Source organism: Sminthopsis crassicaudata, chromosome 4 (genome assembly GCF_048593235.1).
Source record: "Sminthopsis crassicaudata isolate SCR6 chromosome 4, ASM4859323v1, whole genome shotgun sequence".
Taxonomy (NCBI): domain Eukaryota; kingdom Metazoa; phylum Chordata; class Mammalia; order Dasyuromorphia; family Dasyuridae; genus Sminthopsis; species Sminthopsis crassicaudata.
The window spans coordinates 223,180,530-223,197,086 of NC_133620.1; the positions used below are offsets into that span (position 1 = coordinate 223,180,530).

Genomic DNA, 16,557 nt, shown 5'->3' on the forward strand with positions numbered 1-16,557 from the left:
TTATCACAGAATCATAGAATCTGAGAGCTAATAAGGACCTCAAATCCATGGGCTCCAGTACACACCTAAAAAAGAATCCCTTCCATGACATTTCCACAAAATGATCATCCAAAGTCTTGGAGACCCTTTATCAGCAAGAATCTACTAGTTGAAGAATTAGCCTATTCCAATTTAGGATAGCTCTAATTGTTAAGTTTTTCCATATTTATAATCTTATAAACCTAATATACCTTCTAACAATGAAGACAGCAACCTATGCAAGACTTCTTATTCTCTCTCTCTCTCTCTCTCTCTCTCTCTCTCTCTCTCTCTCTCTCTCTCTCTCTCTCTCTCTCTCTCTCTCTCTCTCCCCCTCTTTCTCTCTCTTTTTGCTAAGGCAATTGGGATTAAGTGACTTGCCCAGGGCCACACAACTAGGAAGTATTAAATATCTGAGGTCAACTCAGGTCCTCCTGACTTCAGTACTGGTGCTTTATCCACTGTACCAGCTAGCTACCCCTAAGACTTCTTATTCTATGTGAATCTTGCTCATATTTCCCCTGAGTCTACCACAAGGAAACTACCCAACCAGATAGAGGACTCCTTAACTTTTACTAATATCTCCAGGGTACCAGTAGTGAACTCTGGCTATCCATCTATCGTCACTTGTCCTTACCATATGATCCACTATTTTCATACATTCTATGAGTGTTTTTGTTCCTGTTCATCTTTGAAGTTCTTCATCAACTATATCTACCTATTGCTCCTGTTTCCACACATATTTAGATCATTTAGTTTCTTTGATGAACTTTATAATAATTATTTTCTTCTCACCATAAACTACCCAAGTTGAACTCAAATATATATAATAGTACTATACATAATATTTATTCTAACCAATTATCATAGCAATTATTCTAACCAATCGATTTCATCCCTAAAAGAAAAAAAATTACCTAATGTGAAACATTTAAATTTCTAATTCAGACCATTAGCAGTGTTTAGTATGTTAGCAGTGGTGAAGTATGTCATAGAAATGCTATTGTTTTCAATGTCTTCTCAGATGTGAAAATATTTTTGTAAATCCTTCATATTAGCAGATAAATTTCATAGAAATGACCATAGAGTTGCTTTCAATGAATTTGAATAGGAGTACAGTATATAAAATTCCCCTGATGACAAATCTTGTTTTGTTTCTGTGTTGTTTTCTTTTAACCTTACCCTATTATTTTATTAGTGCAGAGGACTCCAGGTGTGGGAACTTACTCATATTATGTTGACAAATAATTTATTTCTATGTTCTATTTTGCATTTATATTATTCTATTTGTATATATATTAGCATCTTTCATCTTTCCACTAAAATGTGGGAGACATACTTCATAAATGAGCAGGAAGTTACCTGGAGAACAGAGAACCTCAATGACTTGTTCATGGTTACATAGTATAGATTAGAGGCATGCTTTAAAACCACTTCTTACTGAATCCAAGACCACTCCACTATTGACTTTCCCAACTTTTCTTCCTTAACAATAAGAAAATGTAACTAACAAAATGACAAAAATCCATTCTTTCTGAAGATATGCTGACTCTACTTTTTTTTTCACTGTTCACAAGTCATCTTTTAATATGCTATAGAATTTCCCCAGGATTTCTAGTTTGAAGAGCTTATCCCATTCACTTTAAGAAAAAAAAAAGTCAGGATTTTTTTTCATGTCCAAATCTATGTCATCTCTCCCATTCTCCTCAATTTTTTTCTTTTTTAAATAAATTTTTATTATGAATTTGATGTTTAGTTCAAAGATTTTTCATATATAAAAGATAGAAAAGTAGGATTAAGTATGAAACCATGAAACTACTATGTATTACTTATTTTGAGTATTTATCAAATTTAACATGTTAGTACCTACACTGTCAATCTTGCCTTTGACCCTTCTTGATTTTCTTTCTGTTCTCTTCTCTGTGTTGTATTAAATGTTTCATCAATCTTAGTTCATTTTTTTATTCTTAATTTTATTATTACTTCATCTGGCCACAACTCCAAGCATATCTTAATTTTTAAAAATCAACTATTAAGTAAATACAGTCTAGTTAAAATAAATTTGTCACTGATTGTGTCTGGAAATGTTACATTTCTTAAAGTCCATTATTTTTGTTGCAAGAGAAAATACTAATATATCACTGCATTTTCACAGATGTTGTTTTCCAGGGTGAAGGCTGTGGACACCAACTTGGAAGAATTGCCATTGCAAAGAATCTTGATTTCAAGACCCTAGGTGCAAACCCATGAGGGTTTGAGAATATATGGTTTGACTTGGCTAGCACAGACTGCTTTACAATTCTTCTTCAACATTCCTTGATGTTTCAGTTAGCCTATTCCATTTGGGGCAGTTAGGTGGCATTTTCTAGGAATGGCTGTTCCCTTCTCCACACTAGCTATCTCCTTGGATATACTTTTTGAGTGACAATGTGGAAAGAGAATTGTTGGTATGTGGAACACAGCTATTCCCAAGAATTTCAGGTTCAGGGTTATGAACTATATTAGTGTCTGAGTAAAGATATTGGCCAAGGCAGGTGTGGTGCCTCCCTGAATGATGATTTCTAAAATTATTGTATCACTTAATAACCTATCATTGTGATTATACTCCTGAGCCCCTCTAATAATTATAATTTTCCCTTTTTATCACAACAATCTGATGGGTATAAACTGAAATGTCAGAGTTATTATGATTTGTATTTCTTTTATTAGTGACTTGGAGACTGTTTTCATACAGTTGTTCATAACTTGCATTTTCTTCTTTTGAGAACTTCCTCTGTTCTTTGGCTATATGTCTATTAGGAATGGGTTTTTGTTCTTATATATTTGTGTACATTATATGTATGTATATTGTGTTATTTATCACACTTACTAGAAAATTTTGCTACAGTTAACCAATTTTTTCTAATTCTAACTTTATACTTATGCAAAAGCTCTCAAATTTTGTGTAGTTAAAATTACCCATTTTATCTCCTGTAATCCTTTCTATACTTTGGTCAAGAACTTTTCATGGTGCTGAAAGTTGTTTTTCTTCTGCTCCTCTTTGTAACTTTATAATCTAGTTCTTTTATGCATTTATTGTGGGTATATGTTGAAATGATGGTGTAAGCCTAATTTCTCTTGGACTGCTTTTTAATTGTCCTAATTGTCTTCCATCAAAGATTGAGTCCTTATTATTTTTTAGTTTGTGAACTTGACTTTATTAAACATTATGCTGATTCTGGATCTTGTGTACACAATCTATTCTATGGATCAATTTTTCTTTTGCAGAATTTCTGTTATGATTAATGGTAGCTCATAATTTAGATAGATATTATTGACCGTATCAGGGAGATGTTAATTTCTTTTCTTTACTTATTCTATGATCAAGTACAGGTTATCACATCTTTTTATACACAATCCTCTAAAGTTAAAGGTTTTTCTTGTTTTTGACTGTTCCATCTTCAATTCTACCTTCCATCTTCAGTTACCCCTATCTTGTTCCTCTCTTCTGCCTCCTTTCCTGATAAATTTTATGCATCTCTCCACCATCTTTTCTACCTAACTCTCATGCCTTTAATATTTTTGAGTACAAGAACACTACTTAGACTGTCCATCTGATGTATTCTATTCTTACTCCTTGATCATCCCTCTTCCTATTCTGGTCACATACCTCTGATAATGTCTTCTGAAATTTATTGAAGCCTAGTTTCACCCAATGTGAACTTTTCTACTGCTCTTTGGCTTATATGTTATTTTAATTCTTTCAGAATCATGGTGTTTCATTACTTATCACCAAGTAGCCTTAATAGGAAAATATTTTCAAACGATAGGTTTTGAGAGTAGGAAAAAACTTAGAATCATTGAAAAGTATGCATAATTTCATAAATGCAGTCCAACATGTTTTCCTCATACTAATTTTTATGCCCAGATTATTATCTGTATATAGCACTTATTAAAGGAATATTTACAATGATATAGTATTACAAATAATTTATTTTGAGTATTAATCTAGTATTACATAAAAGGAGCTTATAAAATATAATCTTTCAGATTTCAGTTGGCAGATTGTTCTATTTCAAATAATTGAAAGTTGGCATGGTGGAGAGTGCTCTGGACCCAGAGTCAAAAAGATGGAGATTCAAATTGCAGTAGCTTTGTTACCATAGTCAATTTATTTATCCTCTTTGAGCTACTTCATCAATATACTTTTTCATTCATGTTTTGGGTCCAAAGAAGTACCTTAGTATCTTGTGGTTACCTTATGTTTTTCATACTAGTAGACATTAGATAAAATGTATTTACTAAACAAATGTATTTACTAAGAGACCAAACTAAATATAGTAACTATAAAATATGCTCTCTCTTTAGTTGAACGAGGAGCACAATCCCTCCTCCTCCCACCTCCCAAAAAAACTACACACACACACACACACACACACACACACACACACACACACACACACACACATACACACACCATCTGGGAAAAGGGAGCACAAACATAGACTATAATGGCAGTAAGACATTTACAGAGAAAACATTTGTTGAGACAATTCTTAACTACAAAACTGTAGAGCAATGAAGTTTTCTATTTTTTTCACACAGTCATCTCTGTGGCCCAATTTTAAGTTGCTGGACCCAGCTTTTTCTTTAATACATAGCTCTCTTCTCTGCTTTCAGAGGTCATGCTACCTGAAGTTGCTTTCTCTATGCTCACATCTTTTTTAGAGTGTATCTTCTCTATTAGACCTCAAACATCACAAATTCTCCATGTGCTTGATAGATGCCTCCTTCTGGAAGAGTAAAGCCATTGACTGACTGTATACTGAATGGGAAGAGGAGAAAGTAATCACTTCCTTCCAGATCCCTGCAGGGAACTCATTACTTTTAACTGCCTTTTATTCTCTAAGGCTTAATTATTTAACCCCCAATTGGTATGACTAATTTGTTGAAGCCAATTATGATCTCCTCTTCTCCATCAGAAGATGCTTATACTTTATGAAGGTGCTATAGGAAAAACTCCTTAATACCTCCTTTATTCTCCCTTCATTCCTTGTCATGAAGTTGTAAGAAAAACCATAAAACTCCTTTTAAGTAGTAATCTTAATCTGTGTTTCCAAAATTTGCAACTGTTTCTACCATGACATTACTCAATACAATACAAAAATGGACATAACCAGTGATACTTGTAATATTGCAGGTACTGAAAGTAAAAGAATAAAACTATATGGCATTGTGAATAGTTACCTTTGGAGTCATGAAGATCTGATTGAAATCCTGCACTAATGATAATTATTTCAACACCTCTTTCTGGTACCTTCAGCTACTATTGCTATCCTACTAAAGTTACCTTGTATCTTTTATTTGTATTATATGTATACATGTGTATTGTGTACATATATATGTACATGTTTTCTAAGCAATTAGGTTGTAAGTTGCTTGAGGGAAGGGGATTTTTCTTTTTTTCTTTTTGTATTTGTATCTTCTATCACAGTGCTTGTCACATGATAGGCATCTGATATTTGAATGACTATTAACTGGAAAATTATTGACAAGTAACTTTGAGTCTTAGGCCATTCTTTAAGGAGAGAGATAACAATCTTTCTATGTGTAATGAATTCCCACACTTAACAAAATAGCATATCATTGACATAAAATTCAGAGTAGGAATGCCATATTGGTAAGATTTTGCTTTTTCAAAATAATCACTTGGTGTTTTCTGCACCATTGAGCCATTTATGATTCTGTTATAAGGATAGGTAGGTAGTATTTTGTTTAAGCCAGGAAAAAATGAATTTATATCTATCCTCACACACTTAATAGCTATGTGGTCCTGTGAAATTCATTTAATTTCTTTACATCTCATTTTCCCAAATGTAAAATAAGAACAGCAGCAGTACCTACTTTGAAGGCTTGTTTTAATGATCAAATGAGATAATATATGTAAAGTGCTTAGAAAACTGTCTGGTACATAGTAGGAACTGTGTTTATAAATACTTATTCCTTCAAATTCCCTTCCTCCTCCTTTTGTACAACAAATTGAACATAAGGGAATGAAGACATGGAAGAATTTAATTCACAGCCCTACCTCCTAGCTTTATTTTCAGCAGCAAATAAATACAGATCGTCTAACTAAATGTCATAATCTGGGCAATGGTATTAATAAGACAGCTTTACAATTAAATGCTAATCACCTTCCTGCCAAGTTGTACTAAAGAAAGCCAGACATTACCTTCATGCTACAAGAAACCACTTCTCCAAACATGTAAATATTTTAGTATATATTTTATTTATATAATAATGCATTTTACATACTATACTGCTTTTTGTTTCTAATAGCTTATATGTCACTCATTCCATTCACTCAAGCAATCTTCATCAGTCCCAACGGTATCTGTTGGCAATGGTTCCATAGAAGCTCCTTCTTTGAATCTTACTGAGCTCTCTTCAGAATGCATCTCTGAAAGAGAGCCTTTTGTTGCCCAGAATGTTTTTACAGTACCCCTAAAATTAAAAAAGGAAGGAATTAAATCTATGACTAAATAGTTTTGAATTTATACATTTTCTTATTTTCCATAAACTCTTTCATTAATCATGTGTGTGGAGACATAGGTCTGTATATGCATACCTATAAAGATATTAAACTAAAATGGGAGACTGTAGATTTTAAAACATAAAAGATCTTAAGAAGGGGCTTAAGAAATAGATCAAGAGGTTGTAACTTGCTTCATTTCCCATAAAATGGCAGAATAGGAATTTGAAACTAGATCTTCTATCTCCAAATCCATCCCTTCTCCACTCTTTGAAAGGCAATTGAGAAAAGTATCAACATATATTTACCTAGTCAGATGTTACATAGAACAATTGGGAAATATATTAAAGAAAACTAAATATCACTATTTTTTGTTTAATGTTTCACTCATGATTGGCTACAGCCAATTGATTGATTCTTTGTGACTTCAATTTGGGGTTTTCTTGGCAAAGATATTAGAGCAGTTTGCCATTTCATTCTCCAGCTTCTTTTCCAGAAAAGGAAACAGACAAACAGGGTTAAGTGACTTGCTCAGAGTCACACAGCTAATAAGTCTCTGAGGACAAATTTGAACTCAGATTTCCTGACTTCAGTGCCTCACATACAGTCCATTGGGCCACTTAGATTCCCAAATATCATTATAGTGGCCCATTAATTCACAAGGTACAATGTATGACAAAGGCAGTAATAATGCTCAAGATCTTAGGTGTCTATTCCCAAACATGTGTGGTATTGGTAATAGAAAAAGTGAACAAAAACAAGTTCTAATTAAGGAGTAGACATCAATAAAAAGGAGTGGAGCAGAATAATATATCCTGAGAAGACATTCAATGAGCATATCCACAAATCAGAGGAATAAAGGTAGAGAGCATTTGAGTTATAATCAATATAGACAGACAGAGAAGTGGGATTATGGGAGCACCATAATGGACTATCCAATCAGAGAGAAATTGTTGGCAAGTTCCAGAAACACAGCCCCAAATTATGATATTGTAGTGATAAGGAGCTTTAGCTTTTTCTGGGATTCTATTAGAAGCAGATGAACCAATAAATTCTTGATTTTACTTATTGAATGTCTCATCCTCCAAAAGTTAGAGCAAGAAATTAAGGAAAACTACTATTGTAGACCTAATTCTGACCTATAAAAAAGAATCAGCTGCTAAAATAGAAATTATATGAAGCTTAAGAAGAAGAATCTATGCCACTTGATAGTCCTTGGTAAATAAAAACTGAGAGATTGAGAACCATATGGTACATAACCTAGCATTATAGAGTGAATTTCAAAAATAAACTATAATAAAAATAAAGGGTGGTCATTATTTTAAATTCTATAGGTAAAGTAAGTTCAATAGAAATAGGATATTATTGAGAATGAAATCCTGTTAATAAACATAAGTTTCAGAGGAGGAAAGACTAAAAATATCTAAAAGGACAGATGTGGTAGGATAGGGAACTCAATTAAAGAGAAAGAAAAGATTAGCATATCTCTTAATATAAGCAAATAATTGAATATACATACAAATAAATGGATGGTCTCACAAAGACGAATGTCAGAATGATAAAGCCCAGAATTAGCTGAAGCCAATTGTAGACAACATCAAAGAGGTCTTTAGAGACCACCTCCATGTGAGAGAAATGTGGCATAGATATAGAGATTCTTACAAATATAGAGGTAGAAGGGACCTCTGAGATCATTTAACACAAAACTTTCATTTTACAGATGAGCTGACTGAGACTCATAAATGTTAAGTCACTGACTCTAAATCAGGAAGCCTTGGATTTGAGTTCTTCCTCCAAAATATATTAATAGTGACTCTAGGAAAGTCACCAGTATCACGACAAACAATTTCTTGGATATTTTGAACCAGATTGTACCACAGACATCTCTAATTCATGTTCAAAACAGAACTCACTTTCCTTCCAAATCCTTCTCTCTTCCAAATTTCTCTGTTACTAGTAGTTGAGAGTACCACCAACCTCCCTGTCACCCAGGCTAACAATGTAGGTGTCATCCTTCACTCCTCCCAATTCATACTCCCTCCATGTCTAATCTGTTGCTAAGTCTTATACCTATTTTAACATTTGTTTCTTTCACAGGTGCCACCATTATGCGTGTTCCCATGACCTCATACTTGGAATGTGAAAATGGCCTTGTTGTTGATCTTCCAACTTCATCTGTCTCTAATCTAAACCATCTTTCATTCCACTGTCAAAGTATTTTCCCCAGAAATGCAGATCTGACCTTTACTCAATAATCTCCAGTGGGGCTCCCTATAACTTCCAGAATTAAATGTAATTTTTTTCTTTAGATTTTAAAACTTTTTTATAATTTAGCCTTTTCTTACTTTCCAGTCTTTTTAGACTTTATTGTCCTTTATGTATTCAATCACCCAGAAACATTGACCTACTTGCTATTCATTGCACAAGATACTTCATGTCCTGATTGTGGCTTTTCATTGACCCTCACCCTGGAATGGATTGTTCTCTTCCTCACCTCTGCCAGTGGCTTCTTCAAGACTCAGCTTGAATTATACCTTCTGTAAGAAGCCTTTCCCTGTTTCTATCACTCCTCCTCCCACCTCGACTCCAGTGTCTTCTTTCTAAAAAAAATCATTTCTATTCACACCATAGAGATTTTGTATGTGTGTAAATATGCATATAATTTTCTACATATTTTGTGTGCTTTAGAATATGAGTTTCTTGAGGGCAGGGACTGTGGTGGTATATTATAAGGGCTTAATATATGTTTGTTCACTGACAGAGTTAATGATCTAACTCTGCATTCATATATGAAGTTATCTTACTGGAAGTTTCCAATACAAATGAAATCACTGATCTGGTAAAAAAAAAAAAAAAAAAAGAAAGGAAAAAAAAAGAAATTTGGATTAAGTGTGACATCAAAGAAAGCATATGATTCCTGCTTAAATTGGATTAGACAGTGGTAATAGGTGAAGAAGAAAAGGCAGGCTTATCGCTTTCATATTTGGTTTGTGTTTCAAGTAGAATGATCTATGGTCAGTGAGGAATCAAATGAAAATAGTTAACAGAGAATTAAAACTGAAGATAAGTGAATAAAAGATATGTTAAAGTTTCTAGCTTCTCTTGGTAAATTAAGGTTGAAAGATCCAGATGAAATATATACCAGGCTGCAGAGAAACCTGAGAATGAAATAATCCTGTTCTCATTAGCGAAAAACTATGGAAAACAGTAAAACTAGGGGAAGTTATATGTCTTAATTCCCAAAGGTAGAAAAGAAGGAAAAGTATTCTACTTCTCATTCATTGAATTTTGTGATCACTTTTAAAAAGGGAAGTAGATTATGAGAGCCAATATGTGTTCATTAAAAGTAGGCCATGCCAGGGTAAACTCATTTCTTTTTTCAACTGATTTCTAGGATAATAGAATAAAGGAATACCATAGATATGGACTGGATGAAAGGACAACTAGGTGGGTTTAAGAAATAATTGAATAATTAAATCTAGAATAATGATTAAGGTCAACATAGAGAGGTTTTTATTAATAATAGGGGACATGTATCTTATTTAATATTTGACACAGAACTTTTATGCATTATCTTATTTGATCGCTTCTTGGCCTTTTGGCTAAGATCAAGTGCATTATCTTACTTGAATGCTATAATGACTCTATGAAATAAGTACCAAAAGCATCATAATACCCATTTTATAGTTGATGAAATTGAGGTTTAGTCACACACATGTCACACCAGTATAAATATCAGAAATAGGATTCTACTCATGTCTCCTTGTCCCCAAGTCTATAGTAGTCTTTATATCTTTACTGGGCCTGTGAGTTCATTAATATAGGAATCTGGGGAAAAGAACTTTCTCTACTAATGCATATTAGTCCCTGCTGTATTTTATAGTCTGAAAGTTCCCTAGAACACTGAGAAACAGCTATTTGCCTAAGGAACACAGACATCATATGTCAAACAAGTTATGAACCCAGATCTTTTTGATTCCAAGGCCAGGTCTCTATGTACTATACCATTCTGCTTCTCCAATCATCATCATCTTCTTCTCAGAGAGAAGAAACTATCATTAAGGAATAATTGAATTTCCAGAAAGATTTATTTCTTGCCTATGGTTGTCTATGGTTGTTACTACTAAGAATCTTACATTTACATTGGGAAAGTCTTGATATAAATGATATTGAGAAATTATTGAATTTTATCACCTTGTTTTCAAGTTGGGCATCATTAAATATATAATACTCTGCAAACTATATATTTGTATAGTATTTTAAAGTTTGCTAAGTACTAAGTAAATAAATTATCTAAATTAATGCTTATAATAACCCAAAGAAGTAAGTTCTATTATTATCTCCATGTTCAGCTGGGAAAAATGAAGCTCAGAAAAACTAAATCATTTGTCCAGAATCACTTGCCCAGGACAAAAATCAGAGGCGGGATTCAAATTCAGATCTTCCTGATTTCCAATCAAGTGTTGTATATGGTGCATGCTATACCAAGAATCTGTTCATGGCCTTGTACTGTAACATATTAGAAATATTAGATGTTAAGCTTGACACCTCTGATGTGTTACAGTATAAAACCAATAAAATTAAAGTAAAAATAAATAAATAAAGAGCTTTACTTAATGTTTAAGAAAGCATCCACATAAGTTCCAGACAAGAATGGCTCAGTGTTCTCACAATGAAAAAGACCTGGTGATCTTATGAACTATAAGAGATGTGTATAAACATACATACATACATATATCTATAAAGATATAGATACATCTGCACATGTACATAATAAATATTTGTAAACTATGTTATATATGAGCATATATATTATATGTGTATATATAAATATATATAAACACACGTATATGTATATATGCTATAAGATATATGTGTGTATATATTTGTGTTTAGTCTGATATGACAGACAAAATGTTAATTGGGTATTAATAACAATGGAAAAAACAGCCTAACTTTTCTAAGAAATAGCCATCTGATGTGTGTTTTATTAGTTCCAATTACAGTGACTTGATTGCTTCATTCTATTTCAGAGGCAGTGTTGTATGGAGGATATAGAGTTGAACTCTGAGTGAGGGAGATCTGGACTCAAACCTTGCTTCTCAGAGAATTACTAGTTGTATGACCCCAGGCAAATAAGAACATCTCAGAGTTTATTTCCTCATCTATTAAAAGGAAGTAGATTTGACCTCTAACATCTCCTCCTCTAGCTCTAAATATATAACCTTATGCCTCAAAATTTTAAGAAGTTTCTCCTAATATTGAGCTCCCCTGAGGTTTCCCCTGGAAGCTGGTTTTGTCATTCTAAGTTTCTATGCACACACACAGAGTAATCTACTCTTTGTTCTCTATGAAAATCTTTCATCTATCTAAAGAGAACTCTTCTGACATCCTTTCCTAGAAATCTTCTCTTTTCCAGTTTCTTTTATTTTTCCTCAAATGGCAAAATTTGAAACTTTCTTGTGAACATCCTTTGGATGCAATCTAATTTGTTGATGTCTCTCCCTAAATGTGGCCTAGTAATTGAAAACAATGTGCCAGATGTGTAATGGGGCATTTGCCACCTTGGTTTTGGAGGTACCAATTATTTTAATGCAACCTTAGAGACAGTGTAGTAGCTTTTTTGGTTGTTATATAGGGTCATGGAGGACAGAGGTCAATCACATCTATTAAGCTAAAGGAATAATTTAACAGAATATAATACTTTGTTGGGCTTGGAATGAAGAAGACATGAATTCAAGTCACGCTTTGGACACTTTCGGTGTGAGTTGAGGCTAGTCACAACTACTCTAAGACTCAGTTTCTTCATCTGTAAAATGGGAATGATCATAGCATCTAGTTCACAGGATTGTTTAAGGATTCAGATGAAATAATATATGTAAAGCACTTTGCAAGCCTTATTTTGTTCATTATTTCAGGCTTATCCAATTCTCTGTAATCCTATTTGGAGTTGTCTTGGCAAAAATACCGGAGTAGTTTTCCATTTCTTTCTCCAGCTAATTTTATAAATGAGGAAACTGAGGCAACCAGGATGAAGTGACTTGTCCAGGATTAAACAACTAGGAAGTGTCTGAGGCCAGGATTGAATTCAAGTCTGCCTGACTTCAGGCTTAGTGTTCTCTCCATTGTTGCACCTAGCTGACTGTCCAAACTTTATAGTTCTGTATAAACATAAATTATTATTATTAAGCCCACAGTCAACCTGCATTACTAAGTTTTTTTAAACATATTTTCTAGACCTATCTACTGCATCTTATATTGTGTGGCTGCTTTAAAAAAAAAAAGGCAAATGCAAAATTTTACGTTTATTCAAAGTAAATCAACCCACTTTCCTAGCTTGCTCTTTGGGGAGCCAACTAATTTATAAGCTCCTCGAGAGCAGAAAGAATATCTTATTTATCCTTTTATCTATCCTAGGGCCTCAAATAGTTCTTCGAATATCATAGGCACTAATAAAAGTTTGTTGAGTGAACATATACTCTCTCTGTGACTTACAAGCAATGGAGTTATTACAAATATTCACATTTCAAAAGTTGATTGACTATAATAATTAGCTCCCAGTTGGAAATTGGAAGAATCATGATTAAAGAAAGCAAAAACCCAGCTGTTCACCTACCAGTGAATAATTATGAAGACTAATGCAAAGATCACACCAATACAAACAATAACACCAGTTATCAGGACAAATACTAGTATTATATCAGTGTCTGGTCTGCTTAATCTTCTTGACTGTAGTTCTAAAAGAAAAAAAAATATTCAATTATTGGTATTACTATCATCATAGAAAAAAATCATATTTTAAATAGAAATAGAAAATAAGTTAGAAAATAGAAAATATTTAGTAAATAGAAAATAAATTCTTGGAAAATTTTATTTTAAAAGGCAGGGATATGTCAGTAGACAATAAATTATATATGAACTTGCTTTAGATTTGAACTGCAAAAAGAGACATCAGAAGTCAGAACAGGATAGAATTACAAAAAGGAACTTTTCTTATATCTTTATTTTTTTCAATATTATCTTTACTTTTTAATTCCAGAAAAAATTCATATATAGAAGAGATTGAGATGATTTCTACCTTAACTTGTTCTGAGTAACTTCTATTTTTCCACTACAATTTAGGAACCATAATGATCTGTTTTGTGAATTGCATGGAACAAACACCCATTAATCACTTTCTACACATTAGGTGTTGTACTATGTGCTAGAAACAAGAAAATAGAGGAATAAAGTTCTTTACTTCAAAGAGTTTACCACCTAATTCCATTTAGGACCAGAAACTCTAGATGGAGAAGAAATTCTATTATTATGAACTATTTTGTAAAAATATTTATATCATGTGGGCATGAATGATTCAGGGCAAAGTCTTTTCTTATTAATAAGGGGAAAATCTTTATAATTTCATGTGAAGGAAGGTTATCTGTATTGAGAGAAAGATATGATAAATAGAAGTATGAATAGAATGATTTTACATATAGATACATATTTATGTTTACAGGGAGCTATCTCTAGGAAAGGTGGGGGGAGAGAAAGGGACAAAATAAATTTAATAAAAGATCATTATATATTTTAAAGGAATAGTAATTTGTACATATAGATTTACATTTTATGTGTAAACATTTTTTATTATTCTACTGTTACAGAAGTGCTTGTTTTGCTTCATAAATAAAAAAAAATCAATAAAATTAAAAAACAAACAATTCCATGTCTTACTAATGGTGGTTCAGCAGTCATTTTTATGTATTCAAGAGAAAACTTTAAAAGACAACAATCTTGAATTTAATATTTGTAAGCTGTCTAAAGGAAGTCTAGCAAAAAAGAAAAACAACAAGAAGGACAAAAAAAGAAAAGCAAGAACAACAAGGACAAGAACAACAAAAAGGAGAAGAAAAGAAAAAGAAAAAAATGCAATTTTGTGCTTCCTATAAATTATTATCTAAGCAGCATCAATCTGGGTCTAGATATGTAAAAGGATATTTAGAGTAGGGGATAAGGGGAGAGAAAAATAAAATTACAAGGACAATTTCATGAGCACATCTGATTTTGCCTCCTTTGTTATTAAGATAATAAAGTGAAAATAATATATCCTTGGAGCTTAAACATATTAGATAAGCAGGCAAATTGCCACATGAAAATTAGTTCTTAGGCAAGCATAGGCTATTTCCCCAGTGTAAAAGTTTTAAATATAACACTTTATATATAGAGAGAGATATACATTATACATATATTTTATATTTTTTCTGGCTATGAAGAAAAATATTTATTGAAAAAGTTTCCATTTTTATAAAACAAACAAAAATGAACCTTCATCTTGCCATAAGCACATTATTAAAAATTAGCTGGAAAAATTAACTTAATGAAATATTGGAAAATCATTGACTGGAACATTTCTCTACTTCTCTACTTATAAAAGTTGAAAATTTATGACAAGCAATAAAAATATCCTACATCTACATAATAAATAACACTTTAAAGAAGGCATCATGACATAGTGCTAAGAGAATGGGATTGAAAGTTAAGATACTTAGGGTTTTGTCCAGCTCTGCCACAATTGGACAAATAATTTAGCCTCTTCTAGATCTCATATTTCCCCATCCCCAAAATAAGGAAATGAAACTAGTTTTCAAAGTTCTCTCCTGCTCTGAAAGTCTACAATTGTTCTTACAGTAGGGAGAGGATAGTACTTGGTTCTTTTACAAGGTTATCTTTAGAGGTCAAATATGTCTCCTTTCAATCTTCTTTTTTTTTGAGAAGATATGCTCTAAACTAAAGATCAGAGGTGCAATGGGAAGCCTGACTCTGGAAAACATCTTCCTCAGTTCAAATGTAGCCTCAGTTACTTGCTAGCTGTGTCACTCTGGGCAAGATACTTAGCCCTGTTTGCCTCAGTTCCTAATTTGCAAAATGAACTAGAGTAGGAAATGGCAAACCATGCCAGTATCTTTGCCAAGAAAACCACAAAAGGTTGCCCAAAGAGTTGGACATGATTGAAAAATTACTCAACTACTAAAATTCTTAAACTAAAACAGGAAGAAGAAATGCAACAGAAACAGAAAGCAATGTCTGCCTGCCCCTTGAGAAAGGATTATTTAATTATATGTCCAGTTCCTGATACACAGTAGGCACTTAACAGATTCTTGTACATTGACTGATTGATGTGCAAGTGATGTGTTTTTGTTATATTTTCTTTTTTATCACAAGATCATAAATTTCCATTATTTTTTCCCATCATTCCTTGTAGCATCTAACAATCCATATCACTAGGAAATGTTCCCTTATAAAAAATCTAAACTATTCTTGTCACAAATTAGGACTCTCTCCATCACATTGCATGACAGTTTTTCATGTTCTTGAAGACATCTATCATACTTTCCCAACTCCAGTTCTCTTATTATTTAAGCTAAATATATCCAATTACTTCTACTAATTCTCATTATGATAGGGACTCAAGACTCTTTCCCATCCTGGCTATCCTCTGCATATTGTCATTGCACTGAAACATGGCAAATTCAGAATTAAATACAGTACTTTCAACATAGCCTGATCAGAACAAAATACAAGAAAACTATTTTTCAAAGCAATGATATTTTTAATGTAGCTCAAGACAACATTAATTTTTTTGGCTACTACTTCATGTCACTCACCAATATTGATCTTCCAGGCCAACCAAAAGCTTCAGATTTTTTTTTCAAACTTGGTAGATCATAGAATCCTATATAGGATGTCCTAAATTTTTTAATAGTTTTAAGTTTTAATAGATTATACTGAACTAAGACTTTTGGAAAACTTTGTTTTTAGAACTACAAAGTACCCTACAAATCACTGAGACGACCCATTCTGTTACAGATAAGGAATCTAAATACTCCATGGAGATAGTAATATGAGTAACATGGGTAACATGGGTAACATATGAATGTCTGAAATAGTTTTAACTCAGATCTTCCTAACTCCAAGTTGAATTCTTCATCCACTACACGATAGTGCTTCTAATTCTGTGTACATGCACATGTATATGTATACATGAGTAT

General features: G+C 32.7%; 1 protein-coding gene across 1 annotated transcript in view; it reads right to left on the reverse strand.

The window, feature by feature from the left end:
* Positions 1-6,269: 6,269 nt before the first annotated feature.
* The window catches only part of SPACA1 (sperm acrosome associated 1), a 37,655-nt gene continuing 27,367 nt past the window's right edge, over positions 6,270-16,557 (reverse strand). The window contains exons 7-8 of the mRNA XM_074265425.1: positions 13,146-13,266; positions 6,270-6,501 (exon numbers count right to left, since the gene is read on the reverse strand). Coding sequence (XP_074121526.1) covers positions 6,345-6,501; positions 13,146-13,266 — 278 coding nt within the window. The 3' untranslated portion in view covers positions 6,270-6,344. The remainder of the gene's footprint in view (positions 6,502-13,145; positions 13,267-16,557) is intronic.